Genomic DNA, 22,266 nt, shown 5'->3' with positions numbered 1-22,266 from the left:
ATCGTCGTTCTTATGTTCAGTTTGATTACGGGAACTAACTATAGTTGGCAAGTGATGTTTGTTTCCTTCAGGTTGTTCCCTAGGTCCATCTGTTTAAAAACAATTGCATACCGTACACTGAATTTGCAAGCCGTTTAGCACCGAAATCGGATAATTCGCTCTCTGTCAAAAGTGTTGCTGTTCTCAATTTGAGACAATTTCTTAGACTACATGTCGGATCAGAGTTGGAATTCATCAAGCTCTGACGAGGATGTGGAACCCGAGTTAGGACAGTCTGACGAGTCGACTGGTACGCTCAGTAAGGTAAGGTGAATCCGAACTCGTAACATACATCTAACGTCATTTCATAATATAGACAAAGCGGATGCCAAGACTTTGGTTTTCTTGTTATATAAGTCTACAGCAAAATTTAAAACTGGATGTAATGCGTTTGATAATATAGTAATATTGTAATAATAACTGGCTGCCAATTTGACTTCTGCGCGCAACAATGTGCCATAGCACTTTGTCGCTGTAAAAAATACTTCAGTAAATAAGATGATAGAGCGGTGTCATCTCCTGAAATTCACTCTTTGCTTCAACTAATTGTTTTGCCTACTCTCTTTGCATAACCTGCTTTTGCGTTTTCTTCCGTCAGTCTGTGGCAGTCAGGTAGCACCAATAAAATACTTATGGCTATAACACAAAAGTAAGGCAAATATTTACAGTCTTACATGTTTAAAACAGATTAATTCAGGGACGGCATAAACTAGGATTTTGTTTTGTCCTATAGGCTCTGTATCCTGCTGTGTATGACGGTGTATATAATGTGTTTATGCATGCATGTTTGTAGTGGACCAACTATATTCACGGATGGCAGGACCGCTTGGTAGTGTTGAGCAACAACTCCTTGAGCTACTACAAATCGGAGGACGAGCGAGAGTATGGCTGCAGAGGATCGCTCTGTCTCAAAAAGGCTGTTATCACGGTGAGAATGTGGTAGTGAGGTAGCTTGCCTCAGCTCAGTCATTTGATCACGTGCCAGATTTTTCATATCTCTCTATCAGTTCACCTTGACCCCTGAATGCTACACCTGGTTAAGGTTCAGTCTTACTGTACAGTGGTAACTCCCAACACATCTAGCCTCCCTGCTGTGCCACACCTGAGAGGCTGCATGTCACGTTCCCCTGTCAGGTGTGTTGTCCAGGCTCTCTCTCTCATAGCCTGATAGTAAGGGACCTATGTAATTCAGGCCATAAGGGGATGAATAGCACTCTTTTCTAAGTGCGTTATGTTGCTTTACAATGCTAAGCAGCTGTTGCAATGAAAAGATGCAAGGGTCAAGATTCACTTTTGATTTGTTATAATTACTATGTTGCTACTTATGAAAAAGATTGTCTTTTATCTTGTAAGCTCACAGTGTCTACCAGCTAGCTTTCTGTGCTTAACATGCTGTCATGAAGAGAAGTTACCTCTAACTTTATTTTGTTAAAGCTGATAAACACAATTATTTTCAGTTTCTCCTAATCCCACTCTGGTGTACACACAATATATGACTCTCTCTGCTCTAACACACCTGATTCCAGCCAAAAGGTAACTATCTTGTGCTTCCTTAGTTTAACTGGGTTTGCTAAAGCAGGGAAGGGATTAAAGTGTTTGGCTGCGGCCGCCCAGGAGCACGGTTGGGAAACACTGAACCAGAAAATCTACATGTCAAAAGCAGTGAAAAAGAGGTGTCAGCAGTCTTCTCTCTACTCTCAGTTGTTCTTCCTGAGTATCCAGCTCGTGTGAAAATGTGTCAGTAAGAGGAGAAGGGCGTGGTTTAGGAAGTCTAGTTCGAACAGGTAAAGTTTTCTGTCTCTACCTGGAGGTGGCTGTGTCAACAATGCACTGCTTGCAGTATGCGGAAATGGGTATAGAAGCACAAGGTTTCTGTCTAGCTTTCCTGGTAGCAGTTAGCACGGTTGCAGTTAAAGACTCGGTCGTTTGCAGTATGTAATGAGGAACAAATTTTGCTTTACTGTTTTACATTTGATTGGGCCGCTTAGTGTGGGGTTACTTTGGTTTGGACATTGCAGTTGAAAGTTAATGTTGTATTTCCATCCTGAATGTTCATTTTGCCACAGAAACCATGGAAAAGGGAGTAAGAAATTGACATCTCATTGGATTACTCTGCATATAAAACAAAAAGGCATCAGACAGATTAGACCAATGTCAGGCTTTATACTACATCACCCAAACTTTTCCCCTCACAATCCGAAACTTACACCTCCTCATTCCATCTCCTCTGGCGTTATAGACACACAGCTATTTGTTTAATTTGGAGAGGTTGAATCCAAATAAAATAAACTTAAGGAAATATGTTGTATATTTGTGCAAGTATGTTTGATCTTAACACTACTTGCCTTCCTGTGCAAGTTATTTGCTCAGATTTGGAATTCATAAGTATCTGGGACTCTCATGAGTATTTTGACTATTTTCTCATGTGGGCCATTTGGGATCCAATATAATACGCTTTAAATAAAGTAAACCAAGTTTTTGTTTTGCAGAATTTTTTTAAAGTGTTCTAGTGAAAGTAATTTGAAAATATTTTATTTTGCACATATTTAATAAAGTTAAATATGCTGAAATTGAGGCAGCTATTTGATAGTACAGGACAAGGTTCTAAAAAGCAGTGTATATTCAATGCTTATTAAAAACCAACTTTGACCTTCTGCTCCTCCAGAATATGTCTGCCCCTTAAAACTATGTTGCTCCTCCTAACTATGTTGTATGCAGATATGTGGAGCAAGGAAATCATGTGACTCTTTGAACCACAATCTGTTTTCAGATCGTGCCCCTTCTGGAATTTCTCAGGTTTAGGTCAAGAATGGTTTAAGGAGACCTTTCAGAGGAATGCATGAAACATTCCTCTGTTCCAGAGTAGAATGAACTATATTGCCTATTGATTGGAGAATGAATGAAAATACATTTTGTATTAGAGAATGAATAGGTAAGGATTTCTTATGGCTAATGTGCCGATGAGTAACTTCTCAACTAGTTATCTATAATCTAACTTAACCTATTATCCTCTGATTGTTGAAAAATATGTACAAATGTGATAGATCTTCTCTGTGTGTGTGTGTGTGTGTGTGTGTGTGTGTGTGTCTTTCCCTATAGCCTCACGAGTTTGACGAATGCCGTTTTGACATTTGCGTGAATGACAGTATCTGGTACTTGCGGGCCGAAAATCCAGAACACAGGGATCAATGGATCAAAGCTATCGAAGATCACAAGGTAATACACCCCGAATCAGAGGACATATGTTTTTTTTTTTCTCTCTCTCTCTGCTCTTTTCTAGAATGGGAAAGTTTCAAATTAGCAGAAAATTATTTGGAGTAATGCTTACGTTCTCTAAAAAATAAATAGAAACAGTGCAATCAGATATCTATCCTCGCTGTTTGGCAACAGCTCTAGTATTTGATTAAAGAAGTTCAGTTTGCTTCTAATTTATATTTATATACAGTAATAATTCCTTTGCAGATATAGCGGTCAGAGAGGATTCCATGTTCTTTATTTTTCCTTTGTGCCCCCCTGTTTGAGTCAGTACGCAGTGGAATGTGCATTTGGTGTTGTTTCTTGAAAGGGAAAGAGACTCTGGTATGAGACTACTCTCAGACTCTGGGTTAAACATGGAACTTATTAAAGACAGTGCATTATTTGTCTTCTCTGATCCACGGTGACGTCTTTCCTGTAACCTTATACTGTTCCTTTTAGTTGAACTGCGAGTAAGATTGTGGCTCTGAAAATGGGCTGGGCTCATAATCCCAGTCACTCAGGGAAAACTGTGAATCTCTGGAATTGGAGTTTGAGTCATGGGTTTGGTCCACAGCTGGTGTGGATGGGGAATTCAGCAAACAGAGTGTGTGTGTGTGTGTGTGTGTGTGTGTGTGTGTTTTATGGTTTGCAAGGCCACAAAAGAAATTGCCAAATGCTGACATTACAGATACAAGAATGACCCTGATAATCTTCTGACCTGCTTATTGTTTTTGGTTGGAGTAAAACACAGATGCAGTTTCATGATCAAGTGCCTGGATAAAAAAATGGTTTCTTTAGAAGTAGAGAATGTTTTTCTTTTCATAACAGTTATTAACTCTTAGTTCTTCTCTGAGCACTGGGAAAAGATTGGGATATCTCTTTAGAAAGAAGGAAGATACTCCAAATGAGCAGAATGTTTTGATTATTCTGTAGTGTATTCTTATGCTATGGGTTAAAAAAAAAAAAAAGGTTTGGCTCCAGACCAGTGTTGCCTGAAATCCAAGCCAAATGGTGTATTTTGAAAGTGGGTGAGCACTACCATCTGCTGATGTAAAGTGGACTTGCAGTTTCTTCCTGAGTGTCACTGTGGTATTTTCCGACAGTACTTGTAGGCAATGCATTGAATTTTTATCGACAGCATTGTTCAGAGTGAGAACCCTTAGGAATTCCAGATGATTTAAGGGTGGAACAGTTTGCTGATCAATTTATAAACATTAATTACTTGGTCCAGTTTCTTTGACAACTTGGTGTTTAACAAAACTAATTTGAGAACAATCTTAAGACTTATGTACATTATCCATGTATAATAAATAAGAAGAATAAAAATAATCATGACAGTTGGATTGATGTATAGAGTTTAATAGCATCCATGAAATTAGTGATCAATCCCGTATTCTGTGATTTATAATTAAATTGGTTCTTGGTCATTTTTTGCTATATCTGCAGTGTTGAGTATAACTGTTTGCCTGTGTTTACTGCTGTGGTTCGGCTTTACTTATATCTAAATCACACAAATCACAGTTGCTTCTTCTGTATCGTTTAGATGCACGTACTTTTTTTGTCCTTGGTCTCCTCGGTAGTTCCTTTGGAATACATTTCCCAGAGTTCCTCACACGCTCCAGTCTAGTTGCAGTGAATATTTGGAAGTGGAAGCAAAAGTGGTGGACACATTTCTACCAATGCTTCAAGAGCAAGCATTTTTAAATTAGCTGCAAGTGTCAAATTAGCGGCTCAGTGTCACTCAGTAATTACAGAGAACACCTTCATTCAGTTTCACTCTCAAAGGTGACTCACAAACACAGCACATTCTTACATGGATATATCAGCTGCAGTCTGTTTGGACTGAGCTGTTCCCCACTATCTGTTTCAGAAACAGTTTGCTCTTCCCATGGGTCTAGTGCCTTAGTCCTTCTATTTGCAGATCTGATGACTGAATTTGATGACTCAGCACATCAGTATTGACTGGATATCTGGCTTAGAGTTGAGTTACATTTAACGCAAGTGTTCTCCTAAAAGTGTTTCTGGAAAAGGGCCCCTCCAATTTTAGGAGCTAAGGCTCCACAGAATGACGAGAAGTGGGCTTTTACCGAAAGAAATTCCCGAAACATGACATAATCACTGTTATTGCTTCTTGTCCCCTTTATCCTCCTCCTCCTCTCTTTTTATCTTTATCAGCACTTAGACCCTCTCTCTTTCGATTCTCCCTCTATCTGTTGATTTTTCATTTTTCCTTTCTTTCTAACTGATACGAATGAGCTGACCTGCATGTCCCTGTTATTACAGACAGGCTCTTGATTTTGGATGAAATGGCTTTCAGATAAAATGATGCTAAGCGGTGCTCTTCAAAAAAAAAAAAACGGTCCACAGTGAAGTGGATGGTTATGACACTCGGGTCAGTGTTGTTTATGGCTGGGCGTTTGTCGCAGCACAGAAGCACGCATGTGGGCGAGGGTGGTTGGATCAGATGGGACTAGCAAAATCAACGTGTTAGATGAATAATGCATCAGCATGTGCTCCGAATGCATACACGCTGCTTACACGTTGTGCACAGATATCCCCCCCATCAAGACATAGGGGAGTGGTCGGCACTGATGGTGAACCCTCTTTTTTTTTTTTTTTTTTTTGATGCAATCTGTAAAAACCGCTTAATTGACCCACTTGAAGATGGAAGAGAATGAAAGAGAAGAGGACACGCCCTACACACTCACAGCTACTGAGATGGATGGAAGCCATTCACATGCACACATCACTCGTCAGTACTTAAGGGATGCATGCTCAGTGAAGCAGATAGCAGTAACCAGGTCTTAGGGAGTGTGTGCATGAGTGTGTGTTTGTGTGTGTGTGTGTGTGTGTGTGTGTATGTGTGTATGCTGCAGGGGGGGGAGTTTCTAGTTCTTGCAAGGTTCACTGGAACATTTCTGTGCCCCTCCCATCTCTCCCTCTCTCCTCTCCTCTCCATGTCTCTCCATGTCTCCCCACCCCTCTCCCTCTCTCTGTCCGTCTCTCTCTCTCTCTCTCTCTCTCTCTCTGGCTTGACTCCTCATGCTGACCCGCCCATGAGGTTCAGTAGCGCTGTAGGAATCCATGCCTGAATCTGCTGCTTCCACTGCTTCATTTCTCCATTTCTTTTTATTGCCTGATAGTCATTCTGCGATTCTCAGGGGGCTCCTGACAGCCAGGTTTTTTATTCCCTCTTCCAGAAGTAACTGGGTTTCAACATGCCAGTGAGGAGTCTTCAGTGAGCACTTGGAAAAAGGGAGAGAATTAAGAGTATCTGGAGTGTTTTTGGGGGATGTTAGGACGCCATGCTCCGTTCAACAAGTCAAGACTGCAGCAGTAACCTGTTCTGCTTTGGCTGCTGGAGCAGGCAGATGGTGGGCTTGGCTCGTTAGCATGCTTCCTTAAACTCGTCGTTCGTTCGTTTAGTCACTCACTCACTCACTCACTCACTTGTTCACTCATTCACACGTTCACTTCTGGACTCATGCAAACACTTATTTGCGTTCACTGTTTCACTCGTTTAGTGTCTCGCTTATTTACTCGCTTACTCTAGAACTCACTGAGTCACTTTGTCACACACTCACCCTACCCATGTATCCATCAGCTTCACTCACTTTTGCACTCACTCACTCACACAGCCACATACTCACTCATTTACAGTCGTTCATTGACTCCTCACTCGCTGGGATCCTGTAACTGTTTCAATCCATCACATATTTCCATTTGGCTGCTCTTATAGTTCAGGCAAGCTAAAGTGCTAATACAGTAATATTTGCTTGCTTTCTTCCAAATATTGCTAAATGGTTTCATTGAATATATGCCGTTTAGAGTTTGTCCAGTGAATTTCTTCAGGTTAGTGTATTTGCTAACATCGTCCCTCATTTACCACTACTGAAACACGAAACAGTGTCTTGACGGCAGTCTCAGCTGTATGCATATTACTGGGATAGAGAACAGGTTGGGTTTGCCCAGCCAAGGCCTGCAGAAACAGTCTTTTTGTGCCAAACTTAACTAAAGTCTTAATGGAGTTTCAGTGCAGTGTTAGTCTGAACAATAAAATGAATCTGTTCGACAGGACAGAAATTTAATGTTGAGGTACAGTACAAAGCAAATATTAAAATAGTATCTGTTTTTATTTTTCCTAGAAACATCTTGATTGAATGGACTGTACAAAATTCAAGACAGGTAGTAATTAATGATAGGGTGTAAACTTTGAATGTAGCTACTGTGACTGTTTTGCTTTTAGTCCATTGGATCAGGACTTATTCTGACTTTGCCGTCAAAGGCAGTTATTCCCTGATGTTGGAATGTTGGACAGCCTGCTACTGGCATTCATGAAATCCTCATAAAAGCTGAAGTACTGACAAAAAGTCTTGTTTCAGTTTTTGTTTAGTATACTCTCAAACAATAATGAATGCGCTGTGTGAGATTTTGTTTGCTGTTCTTGACAGTGTCGTTCGTTCGTTTGACAAACACTTCGTTTGAGGACTTCCTACGCATAAGTAAATGCGTACGCGTGTGTGAGAGCATTAGTCGGCGTGCGTTCGTTGAGTGGATGCGCAAACAGTTGGAGAGGAATTTATTTTCTGTTGTATTTCTCGATAGCTCTGAGGAGCTCAACCGGGTCACCTCGCACCTTCAAATGATCTCTTTCATCTGAAGAATGTGATGCTGCTTTCTGATAACAATTCAGCGTAGGCAAGGAATGAGGAACATCTGACAGCTTTCAGATGATGACGTATGAGTGACAAGCATGGCACACAATTCATTTGAGATCCCAAAACGGCGTGAAATCAACATTGGCAATGCCCCCATTGCTAATGAGATGGTATAATACAGCAAGCACATTGAATGCGTTTGATTGAATCATACTTTTGATAAATATGAGGTGATTACGGTAAAGGATATTGGGCTTGTCGTGAGAGATATGGTGTTCTCAGATCATGTGGAAAATATTCGTTTGTGATGGTTAAATGATGTCGGTATAATAAGCTTTTATTAGAAAGAACTAAGCGATTAGCTAAAATGAAGAGAGGACGGATATAAAGGAAAAGAGGAATGTCACACTGTGATGTTCTCCTTTGGCAGTAATAATTTAAGCTCCCCTGTCAAAATCATTGTGCATTTTGAATGGACTGAAGGTCACACAAGGACGGACCGTTGTTTTTAGGGCAGCGCGTGATTCTGTTTTTTTTTTTTTATTTTTATAAAGGAATACAGAACCAAAGGCTCCCCCTAATCCCGATCTTCTCTGCTTGTTTTGTACAGACTGAATCAGGCTACAGTTCAGAGAACGGTCTCCGCCGCCATGGCTCCATGGTGTCTGTTACATCCACCACCAGCGGCTTCTCCACCACCTCCACCTCGTCCTTTAAGGCAAGAGACATCACCTCGCTTGCTTTCAGTTACTGCTGCTAAATGAGCTTGTTGGCGAAGACATTAGCTTGTGTCAACAGTAACAGCACATGCATAACCTGTCTCACGGCCACGGACTGGGCTTTTTGTGTTTTGTTTTGTTTTGTTTCATTTATCTTTCTCAGTAACCACTAAACAAGGTGTTTAATGCGGAAATCCCTCTGATCACAATAAGTAAGCCCAACGAGTAATCACAGAAATATGTTGTTTACACTTGCTTACAGTATGTGCAGAGATTATTGATGCACCTGTGTAATGCTACTTTGATGAAGTCCCTGTTTGCACACTGCTGCCCTTTGTAGCCCCACTATCGTATACACCTTTTAGAGCTTTGTTTTCCTGAGATGTTGATATGAAGATTTATCATAAAAATACAGCAGTCAAAAAGAAGTAAAGCTGTCGGTGCGTAAAAATAGAGCCTAAGTTGCAGAGCGAGAAATGTTATGTTATCATCTGCAAGTATTTATATGTGGTCACAAGCAAAGCAATATGAAATTTGAAATGCCATGCGATTTTTGAATGGCTCCACGGCAGGTTTGTACCGTGTATTATAAAATATTGCCCTCGCCCCTTGTGTAAATTGTAACCTGCCGTTTTATTTGCATTGGAAATCACATGGTTCCAAGCAACAGGGCTAAATGGGCTAAGTAAACATCGTTGGCCAGCATTATGTCCTATACTGTACGATAAACAAGAATAAAACATTTAGAGAGAAATGGGTACAATTCTGCTTAAGGGAAGAGTTTGCGATGTGGTTTAAGACATAAAGAAATGGTTTGTGTTGCTGTAAATCAGAACGTTATCATGAACGATAATACTGGCGTTTGGAACAGAAAGGGCACAGGCTCAGGGAGAAGCTGGCAGAGATGGAAACCTTCCGGGATATTCTGTGCAGACAGGTGGACACTTTGCAGAGGTACTTTGACACCTGCGCAGACGGAGACTGCAGAGACGAGTTCCAGAGAGACAGAGGTAATAATCATGGAGCGGTGAAAAACATTCAGCTTTAAATAATGTTCTGAAGAAGCCTTATTACATTAATCGTGGTGACACGTTAGAATGGTACAAAAGCTTTGCACGAGAGAGAAACCGAATTTGTGCTTATCTGTTATTTTTACACAGTGGATGACGATGTGGAGGACTTTACCTCATCCCGACCAGACGGAGATTACCTACTCAGCAGTAACGGCAGCAAGGAGAAGCGTGAGCATGCCTGTTTAAATGTGTTTGTCTTCATTTGAAAGTAGTCGCCTTTGGTCCTTTTTCAGTTACTCATAGTGTGAAGTCTTCTGTATGCATCCCTACAGTGTAACTGACCATTGTATGTAAATGTAACTTGGCAGCAGTAAAGCCATAATTGCAGGAGTGAGTTTGAAGTTTCATCATCCTCAGGAGAAACACTCTGTGTCAGTCATCAGAATTCACTAGTATAATTTTCATGCACTTTGGTGAGATTTAGGTTATACTTCACTGTAATTCACTGAAATAAGGATTTCTCTAGGGTTTCAAACTCAGTGCTCTTATTTTTTGGGGGTTTTTTTTGGGGGGTTTTTTTTGCTAGAAATTCAACAGATGTCACATTTCTGTTTCAGTTATTTTACCCTGAATCTGACTTTGTTTTTTACACGCTGCATCCTCTCCCCCCTCAGTGTTCCCACTGTCCAACTCTAAAGAGCTAAACGGCATTGATTTCAAAGGAGAGGCCATCACTTTTAAGGCCACCACGGCAGGGGTCCTGTCCACGCTGTCTCACTGTATAGAGCTCATGGTTAAGCGGGAGGAGACGTGGCAGAAACGCCTAGACAAGGTACGTTCACCCAAAAAAGTCGCCTGGAACCTCGGAGTCCAGTCATTTTCACTGTCAGCTGAAATTTGGCTACGTTTTTCTTCCGCCAGTTGATTTTGCTCTCCTTTTTTCTCTCTCCATCTCTTATTTCAATCTTGAAAGAGAGGTAATGGCAGATAAGACACACTTCTGATAAGTTGGCTTGGAATTTGACATTCTAGAGACGGTGTTTTCTTCTGTGCAGCTCCTTTGGATTGCTGGATAGGGTAATTACCTGATTACCATTCAGATGTGTGACAAGACAGAATTAAAGCATCCTATTACAGTAATCCAAAAAATGTAGGCAGCATTGTTTTTATTTTTCAGGTTTTGGCTTAGATGAGGAAGTGAGCATGCTGGCTGTTGTCCATGCGTAATTTGATGGATTTCCATATAGTTATCAAAAACCATGAGACAGCTTGTTTTCAGTCACGTTTTAATAAATTCTTTTTTTTGTATTTATATTTAGCTATTTATTTATTTTCTTTAATGAAAAAACCTACATATACTCCTGATTTGGCTCGGTTAGATTCCAACGATGAAAATAGTTATGTGTGGCATGAGCTCTCTAGGAACTCCAGGACATTTGAAGGTAACATTCCAAGACAGATTCCTCACTCGCTCTGTAAGATGCTATGATGCACTTGTAACACTTTCACAGGCGTATGGAAAACCAATCAAGAGCAGACCTCTTCGTGTAGATGTTAATATAGGGACATCCTCGGTATTGCTCAGAGGATCCCTTGTACATATCATGGTAGTCATCCCAGACATTTACACCCTGGTGTAATTGCTAATCCAAATTCAACCAAGTTATATTTGAGGGTCAAACTTTGGAGTAAGCACCCCTTTGATAAATGATTTGTTCCTCAAGGTTTCTCAGCAGGTCATGCATAAAGAATTCATCAACACACTGAAATGCTAGAAAACATGACTTTCTATTCACCGTAGTTTCATACAAGTTTATATTTGCATTGCTTCCTAATGATTTAGATAAGCTGTTCTGATATAATGAAAGCCTGTGTCAGGTTGAAAGACAAATTGCTTCACTGAAGATGGCCACACTCCACTTATTTTAAAGTTTGCTCCAGTGGGACTTGCCAAACCTGTTTGTCCTTATTTGAAGTGACACCCAGAAAGCTCACAAGACAGGAAGCAGCTACTCCAGTTCTATCAGACCGGTAGGAATGAGCGCATTCTGAAAAGGGCAAAAGAGTAGATGTCCTGGATCCAAGGAGACAGACGTTTCTAAGTCAACGCTAAGGAATAGAAGCCTACAGAGGGTGGCTATTTAAAGTTGAGGGTATATGTAAGCGTGTCTTCAAGGTTGAGAAGATGTCTACTTCATACAGTGTTGCCCCGTGGAATACTAGCCTGTATTGGGTGATTGAAGCGCTACAGCTGGAGAAGCAGCTCTGGATACCGCTTTCTACTAGGAGCCGCTTCTATGCTGTAGGTTTAATGAAGTCATTTCAAACACTGGCTGAAGTCGTTTTGGCTCAATGGCACCTGTGTACTATTTGTATTCTTGGCTATTCTTCATATATTAACTTTGGTTAGTGGTGTTTTTTTAAGCAGCTTTAGCTAGTCAAAACGTATATTATTTTGTATTTGGAAAGTATTTACTTCAGTACCTTCTTTGCTCTGCTTTTTTTTGTGTGGTTTTGCTATGTGTACATCTATTTAAAAAATGTTGAAGTTTGAGTCTTGAATGAGTCTTGTCTTTTGTCTTGCATTTACGTCTTGGTTTGGCTGCTTATGCAGGCAGATGGACTGATATCATTTGTTGATCTGCTGTGCTGTTTGTCACTGTTAAGGCGTCTTAACAGACGCTGAGTGGAATTATGTTCCCTCCTGTAACTTAGCACCCATAATTAGTGTCATTTAAACTTGTCAAACTGAAAATGATATTGTCAGTCGACCCAATGAAGCTGAACACAGTATTTGTCAGTTTTGTGTTCAAACAATTCTTCACAAATTATTTCACTGATATTTTTATATTGGTTGTTGTGGAGCACTTTTGTAGCATAGTTTTTAAGGAAAGTCAGTATCCCTGTTAGACCAGACAGTTCACTAAGTAAATGATATTAAAACAAACCACGCCAATGCATTGTCAGACCCAAAGTGTTCTTCAGCGGAATCCTGAGAGCAGAGGGTTAGAATGGCTTAGAGCCATTAAGGTGTTATTTGTCACCACGTTTACTGTGAAAGTCTGTGCTGACTTTACCCAAAGCACGAGACTAGGTGACAGAACGTGTTTTTTTTTTAGAAAGGTCTTGTCCTTTCGTTTGTTTCTGTTTCAGTTATAGGTTCTTTTGAGCCGTCTGTCACGTTCACAGTCATCTATGTCAGTGGAATTTTAGATTGGAGCTCTTATTACAAAGCCCTTTTTTTCTTTGTTTTTCCTGCGTATCCTCAGATATTAAAGGTAATGGATTTCAAAACTGCGTATTCATTTCTGCGTTATTTTTCCACAGGAAATGGAGAGGAGGCGAAGGGCTGAGGAGGCCTACAAGTCTGCCCTTTGTGAACTGAAGAAGAAGTCACACTACGGAGGACCAGATTACGAGGTCTGTAATCCATTAAATCAGATTGGCATGTTGTTATAACTGTAGTTGTGAGTTTTATCCCGGTGCTGTTTTGTATTTGTGTTTGAAATTATATTATGGAATTGTTAGATAGGAGTTTGAATTAGTGTTTTTTTATTTTCTGAAATTTTCTGATTTCAAAGGAAGGACCAAACAGCCTTATCAATGAGGATGAATTCTTTGATGCTGTTGAAGCAGCTCTGGACAAACAAGACAGGATCGAGGAGCAGGTATCAGTTTACTCTATCCTGCCTGATGTAATTGAACACCAATAATTATTCATTCTTTTTCTGAAGAAAATTCTAGACCTGTCAAATCATAGCCCTAACACTCTAAGTCTTTTATCTTAACATTTACCTCAACATAAACGTTGCCCAAGTGTTGAGTTTACAGGGTCATTCAGTTCACCGCTGTGGGCCTGTACTTTGATTCATGCGATGCCACCTTTCTGCATCTAAAAACAATGACCTAAAACAACTATGTTAAATGATCACTGGACAGTTTTATGCATATCTAGAAAGGATTTCTTTAATTAAATTGTGTTAGAGTGCAAGTTTAACAGCTCTTTAACTCATATTTCTCTGCTCCTGTAACTTTCTGATGTATTATATTAATTAATAAATTCTTTATTATAATGCAGGTTCAGAAGCGTCATGTGTGTTCGTTAAATTTTCTGATGCATTAATTACCTGGTTTTTAATTACTAATGGGTTCTGTGGTGCTCCAGTCACAGTCAGAGAAATGCAGGACAACCCGAACAATACCAGTGACTCCTGGAGACAACTTCTCATCAGTCAGCACACACAGATACTCCATCAAGGTACCAGCATGTTAGCCAGAGTATATTACAACACAGAGGCAGTTCAGTGATCCGTTCGGAATGTTTTCTGGTGAAATACTCCAGATTGCTTTGGGGCGGGGATGGGTCTAGCTTGCATTGACATGAAAGTGCATTATGCTGCAATATATGTCTGTACTGTAGTCTTTTACCGGTCATTCACTGCTGAAATGGATTTTAGTGTAACTTTAAGATGTAGATGCCACTTCTGTCTTCTTTTTTGCTGATTTGGCGTTCGGTGGAAGGCCTTTGCTTTGTCTCCGGCCGGGGTGTTTTTACTCTCCTTTTCCTCCCTCTGTCTCTCTCTCTCTCCCTCTTTCTCTCTCTGTCTTTCTCTGGTTAGCTCCATAGTCACACTTCTTCCTTGTCTTCTCTTGACCTTGTCAGTGCTTCAGACGATGTTCACAGATTCAGCGCTCAGGTATTGTATGAGCACTGAGCTTCACCTGGTTCTCATTTAACTAATCTTCACTTGTCCACAACTTCAGAAGTTGGACACTGCTTTTAAGAAAATGTTTTAGTGTTGTAAACTAGTATTAATGATATTAGTGTACTGTGCATTTCCTCCAATGACTCAAACTGTCTTTGTGTTTCCCCTCTTTGCTCCAAATGCTATTCACAATCTCCACTGCTCTTTTTGATTCAACATGGTTGATAGTCTTTTTTTCTTAACCACTAACCTTATCCTCACCCTTTTCATGTGTCTGCTCCGACTACAAACGTACGAAAGTCCAAATTTCCTAATCAAAAGTGTAATACACATCTATAGAACACAGACAGCAGTACGTGAACTCGAGCAGAACAAACATGTAAAATTACTTCAGTTTCCCAAGACTCTTACAGAGCATTTGAACTTTGGTGATAAAGTAGAATCTGTCAAAATGAGGTCTCAGTTTGTCAGTAGTTGGGGGAGCAGTTTAGCTGCCAGGAGCTGAAGGAGACTGTCAAAGTTTCTTTTTCCATGTGGCTGTTAGGTTACATTAGCGTGTTACATTAATTACATATTCAGTTTATGAGAAAACATCTTGATAAAAGGCAGGAATGTGGGCCTTGTTTTCATGAAGAAATGTCTTTTCGAAAATGGCTGTAACACTGGTCACATTATTGTAAATGACATTAACATACTTTTACAGAAACCTTACAGACATCCTTTCACCTCAGTGGTTCAGTGATACATTTACACAGCACCTTTCAGTTTTTAGGACCATGGCTGTGATGGTCATCTCATGTACTAAAGATGCTGTGCCATTAAAAATGACCTAGTTGGATTTTATTCAGCTTATGTGATGCAACAGTTTTTTTTATGTATTTTTTCCATAAGCTAAAAACTCATGGCATCCTATCTTTTTAGTTCCAGTTTTAACCATATCTGAGTGTGGTACTAATTCTAATACTTAGCTGTTCAAATTGTATATGGAACTTTTTAAAAGTTTCCTTTTTACACTGATCTGATATCAGTTTTGTCATTTCTCCTATCACGGTTAAGGTTACGATTTGTGCATCCGTTCCCATATCAGTATATAAAGGCAACTTCTTCTTCTTCCAGTCCAACATGTGACTTGATTTTCATTTCACCCTCCATTCAACAAGTTACACTTATTATGACTCCGTTGGCAAGGCTGTTACTGAAAAGATGAAAGCAACAATAGAATGATCTTTTTCCTCATTTTTCACCATTGTCCTCATGAGTTAATCATTTTTTTGTTAGCAGTATTTTTGTTCTTGATTGAAGATTCTTTTCCTGTCTTTAGATGCCTGTGGTAATGAGAAACCAAACCCAACCTCAGGACTTCCTTAAAGCATTCACTGATGTTTGTTCCTATTGGATGCTCCACAGGTGGAGGAGCTGGTTAACAATCACATGACCTACTCCCTGCAGGATGTGGGTGGAGATGCCAACTGGCAGCTGCTGGTTGAGGAGGGAGAAATGAAGGTGATGTAGACCAGTTCAACAGCAGTTTGGTTTTACATTATGCTCTGTTCAATTTGACCTAGTATAATCCATTTAGGTTTTAACCTGTTTTTTTCCACTTCAAGAGTTTTTTTTTTTATCATGACCACTTGGGGCTTGTTAAGGACATATAGTTAATTTAGTTTCTTTATTAGTCAGGTTTATTTTTGTCTCATTTTGAAAAGTAATTTTTAAGATTGCTGTCAGATCATTTGAACTAGGCTCATACTGTTCAGTAGAAATGTTTCAGCAGAGAAGCACCCTTGTGTCACTTATTAAACACCAATAAAATTAAAAATGTGCCATGAAAAAAAAAAATTGAGTGATATACACAGCTAACGGAGAAGACAAAGGAGTTTATTTTATGGAGAAGCCGTCACAGTAGTGACATAAAATATTTCATATGTAATTTTAAACAATTGGTGTAATGCGTGTTCACAAATCCTCTCTCTGTGAATTGCCCATGCTGTCTTCTCAAATTGTAGCCTGTAGCTTCAGTTGCTATAATTCTTATGTTGGCCACTAGAGGGCACCATCAGTCAAGACTTTGCATTATAGCCTTTCTGCTTTTCAAAAGTATGTTGTTGAAAGCTTACAGGTGTTCATTTAAAATCAGTTCATATTTTGTCACTTAGCACTTGATTTTTATAATGCTCCAATTAGAAATTCACCTTTGAACTTCACTACCAATATTTTAATGCATTTTTCATGTCATACCTCAGCGAGAACCACATATATCCTCTGCTTACAGCTTAGCATTTGATCCGTTTCTTTTTCTGGGGTTTTATACTTGCTATATATTATACAAGTGCTTTACTGAACTGTATAATATGTTTGCCTTGTTGTATCCACCACTTACTGACTCAATGTGTAGCATTCAAGGGATTTCTTACTCAGATTTTTTTTTTTTCAATCTGGCATTGACACTGAACTGGTTTTGCTGGTTACCGCAACAGGAGGCTGCTCTTATGTAACTGAACTGATTAACATACAAGAAGCTCAAGCATTAGCGTTATGTAAGGTCTGTCTTTTAGGCAGGCAAGTGGACGTTCTTTGTATTTTCCATATGGGTGTATAGGTACTTAATGTTTGCACATATGTGTTTAGGTTTACCGGAGAGAAGTGGAAGAGAATGGTGTTGTGCTGGACCCCCTCAAAGCCACACATGCAGTCAAAGGCGTTACTGGCCACGAAGTCTGTCACTATTTCTGGGACACAACCTTTCGCAGTGACTGGGAGAGTGAGTCTTTCTCTTTTTGTCTGTTTTTTCCCCCACACTTTTCACAGTCATCACCATCATCATCATCATCATCAGCAGCAGCAGCAGCAGCATTCCAGATCCACTTCAGAATAGTTATCATCACCATCCTTACGTTACCCTTCAAATTAACACTTCCTTGTCCTCTCTCTCTTAGCGACAGTCGAGAGCTTTAATGTGGTGGAGACATTATCTGACAATGCAGTTATTGTCTACCAGACACAAAAGGTATAGTATTCCTGGTGTTTTCTCAGTGCAATGTCACCCATTGTATAAACCCGCAGACCACAGCCTGTTGCTTTGGTGTAGCATGGCTTTCAAATGCAGTGTGAAAATAGTGTAGAAACTGTTTGTGCTTGTTGTATTTGAGATGAGGCTGTGTGTATAGACACTCACGTTTTTACTGAAGCCATGGTTTCACTTATGTTCTTTTCAATATCACAGTTATATTTGCATTTGGATGTGATTCACTCTTTCTGAGTTAATTATGACTTATCTGCTAGTGCTCAGTCTCATTTTGTTGTCTGACTTTTGATTCCCTCCACAGAGGGTATGGCCCGCCTCTCAGAGGGATGTTCTTTATGTATCAGCGATTCGTAAAATCGTCTCCACCAATGAGAATTATCCAGATACATGGCTTGTGTGCAACTTTTCAGTGGATCATGACAATTACCCGGTACGTGAGTAGAATACTTTGCTTAAATGTTACACTTCGTACATCTTACCTATGAATCTCTCCTGTGCCACATTAGTGTCCAACAGTTGAAATTGTATCTTCATATCATGTTACCATTAAACAATAAACTGCGTCAGTCAAACGAACAAAATAAAACGCATGCAAATGAGTTCCCCTGTATTATAGTAATAAAACCACTTCGCCTTTGATGCCTATGACTATTTACTGCATCTTGTCCTTGATGGAGGTCATTTTGCATATTGTCTTTAATGAATAATAACAGGTTTATTGCTCCATATTTTTCCTTGCCCTAAATTAAGGCATCCAATTGTGTCAGAATCACGTGGTTTGTTCCTGATAATGCAGCTTGACGAAATGTACTTTTACAGTTTGTAAATTTGAATGTATTGTATTGGGTAATACAATTAGGTATTGTAACAGTATCTCCAAGGTGTTGCAATAACGCCCCCATGAAGGTGTAAACTGACCACCTCCATAAATTCATTAGCTGACTCACATACATGAGAGTTTTGCTCTGTAAGATAGCTGCTTTATGGAATGCTACATAATCACGGAACATATCTGAAGGCGTCTAAAGTTATATAATGCATACAGTGTCATGGGAAACATTACTCAGGTAGCTGCGTATGCAGTATTACTCTACAAAGAGAAACACAGGACTAGAGTCACCAGTAAATGATGATTCATAGCTTTTGTTGCAACACTGTGAAGTGCTTACTGCCTTCCATGTTTGCACTGGGAACATCTGCTTGTGCTAAGACAAACTATGGGGAAAGAAACCTTGCTAAATAACAAGTTTCATGTAGAAAAGTACCAGGTGGCAGTTTGGATAAAACCAAGGCTTGTTGCTCCACATTTAGGGCCAAATTTAGTTTTCACCATTATACATCAAGTTTGAAGTACTGTGTTCCAAAAAAAACAGTTCCTCAATGATGTTAGTGAGGCGAGAACAGCGGTGTATGACAAAACACCCTGTTTGAGTCTGGAGCTCAAAGACAACTGTGGAGAGTTTCAGACTCCTTTTGGGTGATAGGTCAGCCTGCTGTTCAAAATATTACATCCTCATTTGGTGAGATACCGTTTCCTGAAGTAACCCAAAAAAAGTTTTTTGTTGTTGTTGGTTTTTTGGGGGGGTTTTTTTAGCCTCTTTCCCAGTAAAATCATACAAACAGTTATCATGAAAAACAAACACTTGTGGTTCCATCAACTGGATAATGATTAGTTACATAGTTATTCCTCGGAGAACTATAAATGTGCTCAGAGTGGGAATTAGCAGATGGAATTTGTTTTATATTGATCTGTTTTATGACTTAATTCTCTTTTTTTTCCAGATCTCAAACAGATGCATCCGTGCCAAAATCAATGTGGCAATGATCTGTCAGACCATGGTCAGCCCACCAGAGGGTGATAAGGAGATCAGCAGAGACAACATCCTCTGTAAAATTACATATGTGGCCAATGGTGAGTGTCAGAGCTGTTTTAGTATGCCTAACAATGCCGCGCTGCTAACACTGTTTATGGCATACATTTGAATGTGATCAAAGGTGTTGTATATTTATTGTCGGTGTATGTCCTTTTGATGTATGCCTTCTTTTCATGATATGAATCCATTTGAATTTTGAGGAAAACTGATTACGCTTCCTGTCAATTTAAAGAGCTTCATTTGGTGCATATAGGGAAGGACAACATCCTATAAAAACACTATACATGCACATAATTTTCTCATGCTGAACCTAGCATTTCGCTGATATTGAATTGTTGAACATTACTGTATCAAAGTGTCAGAACTTTGAGTTGTGGTAGTCGGTGATCCAGTGATAATTATGATCATTTGAATCAGGAATTTAATTAAGCCATAGTAGCGAAGCCAACTAAACTTATCATGTGTCAGTCATGAGCATTGGTCGTCACTGTTATAAAAAACTGTGGGTGATCCTAAATGATGAGTTGCTTGACTTTGGTTGAAATTTGGTTGACATGTTCCTGATAGGTCTCAGAGCTGATCTAGATCTCAAATGACATACCTGTTAGTTATTTTCTTTAGTACTAAACCTTGTTTGTTTACAAGTGCACAAATGCTTGAAATGTGACATCGTCGCGATGGTCAATATTCCACCAGTTTTCACAGATTAGGTTTAAAAATATGGTTCTCATCTGTTCTCAGCTACAATCTAAATTTAAGATCAGTACTCCAAGATAATGATAAAAGATATTCGATATTTTAGCACATTCATTTACTTGCTGTGTATGGACTTCTATGGCTGAAGAAACAGTTTTGTCTCGGTGAAGTGGCATCTTTTGCTGTATATGAGCTGTTATATCCGAGACTTGATTGTAATGGCAGCAGGTGCACAGATTACATATGCTGATGTTTAGCTTGCTGTTGTTTTGATTGGACCCCAGTAATTGCTTCTTGTAGCTATGTTTACTATATATTTCATGTTTAGTCAACCCAGGAGGCTGGGCACCTGCCTCTGTCCTGCGGACTGTGGCCAGAAGGGAGTATCCAAAATTTCTGAGGCGTTTCACGTCCTATGTTCAAGAGAAGACCAGTGGGAATCCGATCCTATTCTAAATGAAAAGGTACCTCTCAGATTACACTTGACCCTATTTGTATTTTCACAGCCTGAAAATTTAAAGGAACTTTGAGATTAGCAGCGGGTTTTCCAGTGGTTTTTCCAGTCTGTTGGAGGAAGAGAGAGGAAAAACCAATATTTTAACTTAAACAAGAAAAGAGATTCCTCTTACGTCCCTTATTTTCTTCCTAGCCGTTCACAGACCTCTACTCAAACACATCCGGCGGAGGGAGTACATCGTTCAAATCTGGAGTACAGAAGCACTCCTGCAAGCGATACTACCTGAAAGTCCCACCATTCAATGTGCCAAAACCAAAAATGCCTCCCAGAATTGGCCATATCTGTCATTAGGTGTCCTTGAAAACCTCGATAGACACTCTGTTGGAGATATGTTGGGCTCATAGCCAGTTGAATGGAAGAGTAGGGAAGCAGATGATTAAGCTGTGGGATGACTGATAAAGGACTTCAAAATTTCCCTGTGTTATCCACTGTCCGGTGGAAATCTGTCAACTATGGTACACGCCTAACAGGAGTCTGTCATCTCTGAAGAGGGACTGCATATAGAGTGTCGTTGTTTAAACCTCTTTAAATTGTTATTTTGAAGATAAAACACGGTTTTTTGTTGTTGTTAATTTTTTCTAAGTGTTGCAATACGTCACTGTTTTACTCTTTTTGTAAATGTTTTCCAATTGATGTAAAAATTGATATTGCTTAAAATTCCAAAGATTGATAGCAAACGCTTAACTGTGTTTTTCTTTCCACACATACTCTCATCCCCCCAGTGCCATTATTTTCGAACATCTGAAGGGAGAGAGATTATGTGTTAATTGTCGCTAACGCCTTCACTCTGCCTTTCAGTGTCTGTTCAGTGCCACACTGATGGCAATGACAAGAGTGAGTTTTGATTGGCGCTTCCAAAAATAGGAAGCCCGTCAAGTTTTGCTTCAGTTTTTAAAGTCTTTTACGCAGAAGGTGATTTTTTTTTGACCAGGTATGATTTAAACACACTAAGTGCCCTGCCTGTTTTTTCAAGCCTACAAAGCCTTTAGATTCTGACCGGTGCCGAAAGATCAGCATCTTGATACGGCGAGAATGCATTTGTCAGTCAGCTGCATATACGCTGAACATGTAACAGTAATGAACTGCTAAGCTTTTAAACCTAAAGAAACCTTAGTATGTGTAAATTTGAAACGAACGTGGTTGAACAAAACACCACAGTTGAAGTGTAAGGTGAGCAGCTTCATAATGAAGTAGAGGGCTCATTCATGTGTGTCTGTGATTTTCACTTGATTGTGAACAAATTTCACACTAATTTAATTGTAAATGTGTAGTGGCATCTTTGTCTTTCTGCCTGTTTTTTTTTTTTTTTTGCTGAGCACGGGATTCGGAACATCATGTTATACACTACGTTATCATGAGAAACTTTTAACAACGGTATGCTGACTTTTCCCTTATGAATGTTCAGACAGCACACGTCTCAGTATCCTTGAAAGAAAATTTAACTCGTTTCACCGTATTTGATTTGCTGTTCGAGGAATGAGGTCAACATTTCATGTAATGGCTCATCGCATTTTTTTTTTTTTTTCTGATTTGGCAGTTAAAGTTGGGAGACCTAATGTTTGAACTTCAGTTGCAGTTCAAGGCTAATCAGCCATTAAGCACTATAGTTATCATAATGAGGCCACTGACTTCATGTATGTCCTTGAGCCAAATCTGTATCCTTGAGTGATGCCGGATATTTAGATCCGGAACGTTCTGCCTTCTAAAGCAAAGACATATCCCAATGTGCTTTTTTTTTTTTTTAATGTGGAGAATTGAATGTGAATATAATTTGCACTATTT

At 39.5% G+C, this 22,266-nt stretch overlaps 1 protein-coding gene across 2 annotated transcripts; it reads left to right on the top strand.

Moving 5' to 3' along the window:
* Positions 1–210: 210 nt before the first annotated feature.
* cert1a (ceramide transporter 1a) lies at positions 211–20,423 on the top strand. Of its 2 annotated transcripts, XM_030791414.1 has the most exons (17): positions 211–303; positions 833–967; positions 3,139–3,255; positions 8,545–8,652; positions 9,525–9,663; positions 9,814–9,894; positions 10,341–10,498; positions 12,994–13,086; positions 13,248–13,334; positions 13,832–13,924; positions 14,286–14,363; positions 15,780–15,875; positions 17,001–17,133; positions 17,309–17,379; positions 17,699–17,827; positions 19,180–19,309; positions 20,296–20,423. In XM_030791414.1, the coding sequence occupies exons 1-17, from the start codon at positions 211–213 to the stop codon at positions 20,421–20,423; spliced, it is 1,869 nt and encodes a 622-aa protein (XP_030647274.1). The 2 variants fall into 2 exon arrangements, with proteins under 2 accessions (XP_030647274.1, XP_030647275.1); XM_030791415.1 differs by lacking the exon at positions 14,286–14,363.
* The last annotated feature ends 1,843 nt before the right edge of the window (positions 20,424–22,266 follow it).

The sequence above is a fragment of the Chanos chanos genome, chromosome 14 (genome assembly GCF_902362185.1).
Source record: "Chanos chanos chromosome 14, fChaCha1.1, whole genome shotgun sequence".
Taxonomy (NCBI): domain Eukaryota; kingdom Metazoa; phylum Chordata; class Actinopteri; order Gonorynchiformes; family Chanidae; genus Chanos; species Chanos chanos.
Note: the sequence above shows the minus strand (reverse complement) of the source record. Positions and strands in the feature narration are given on the sequence as shown.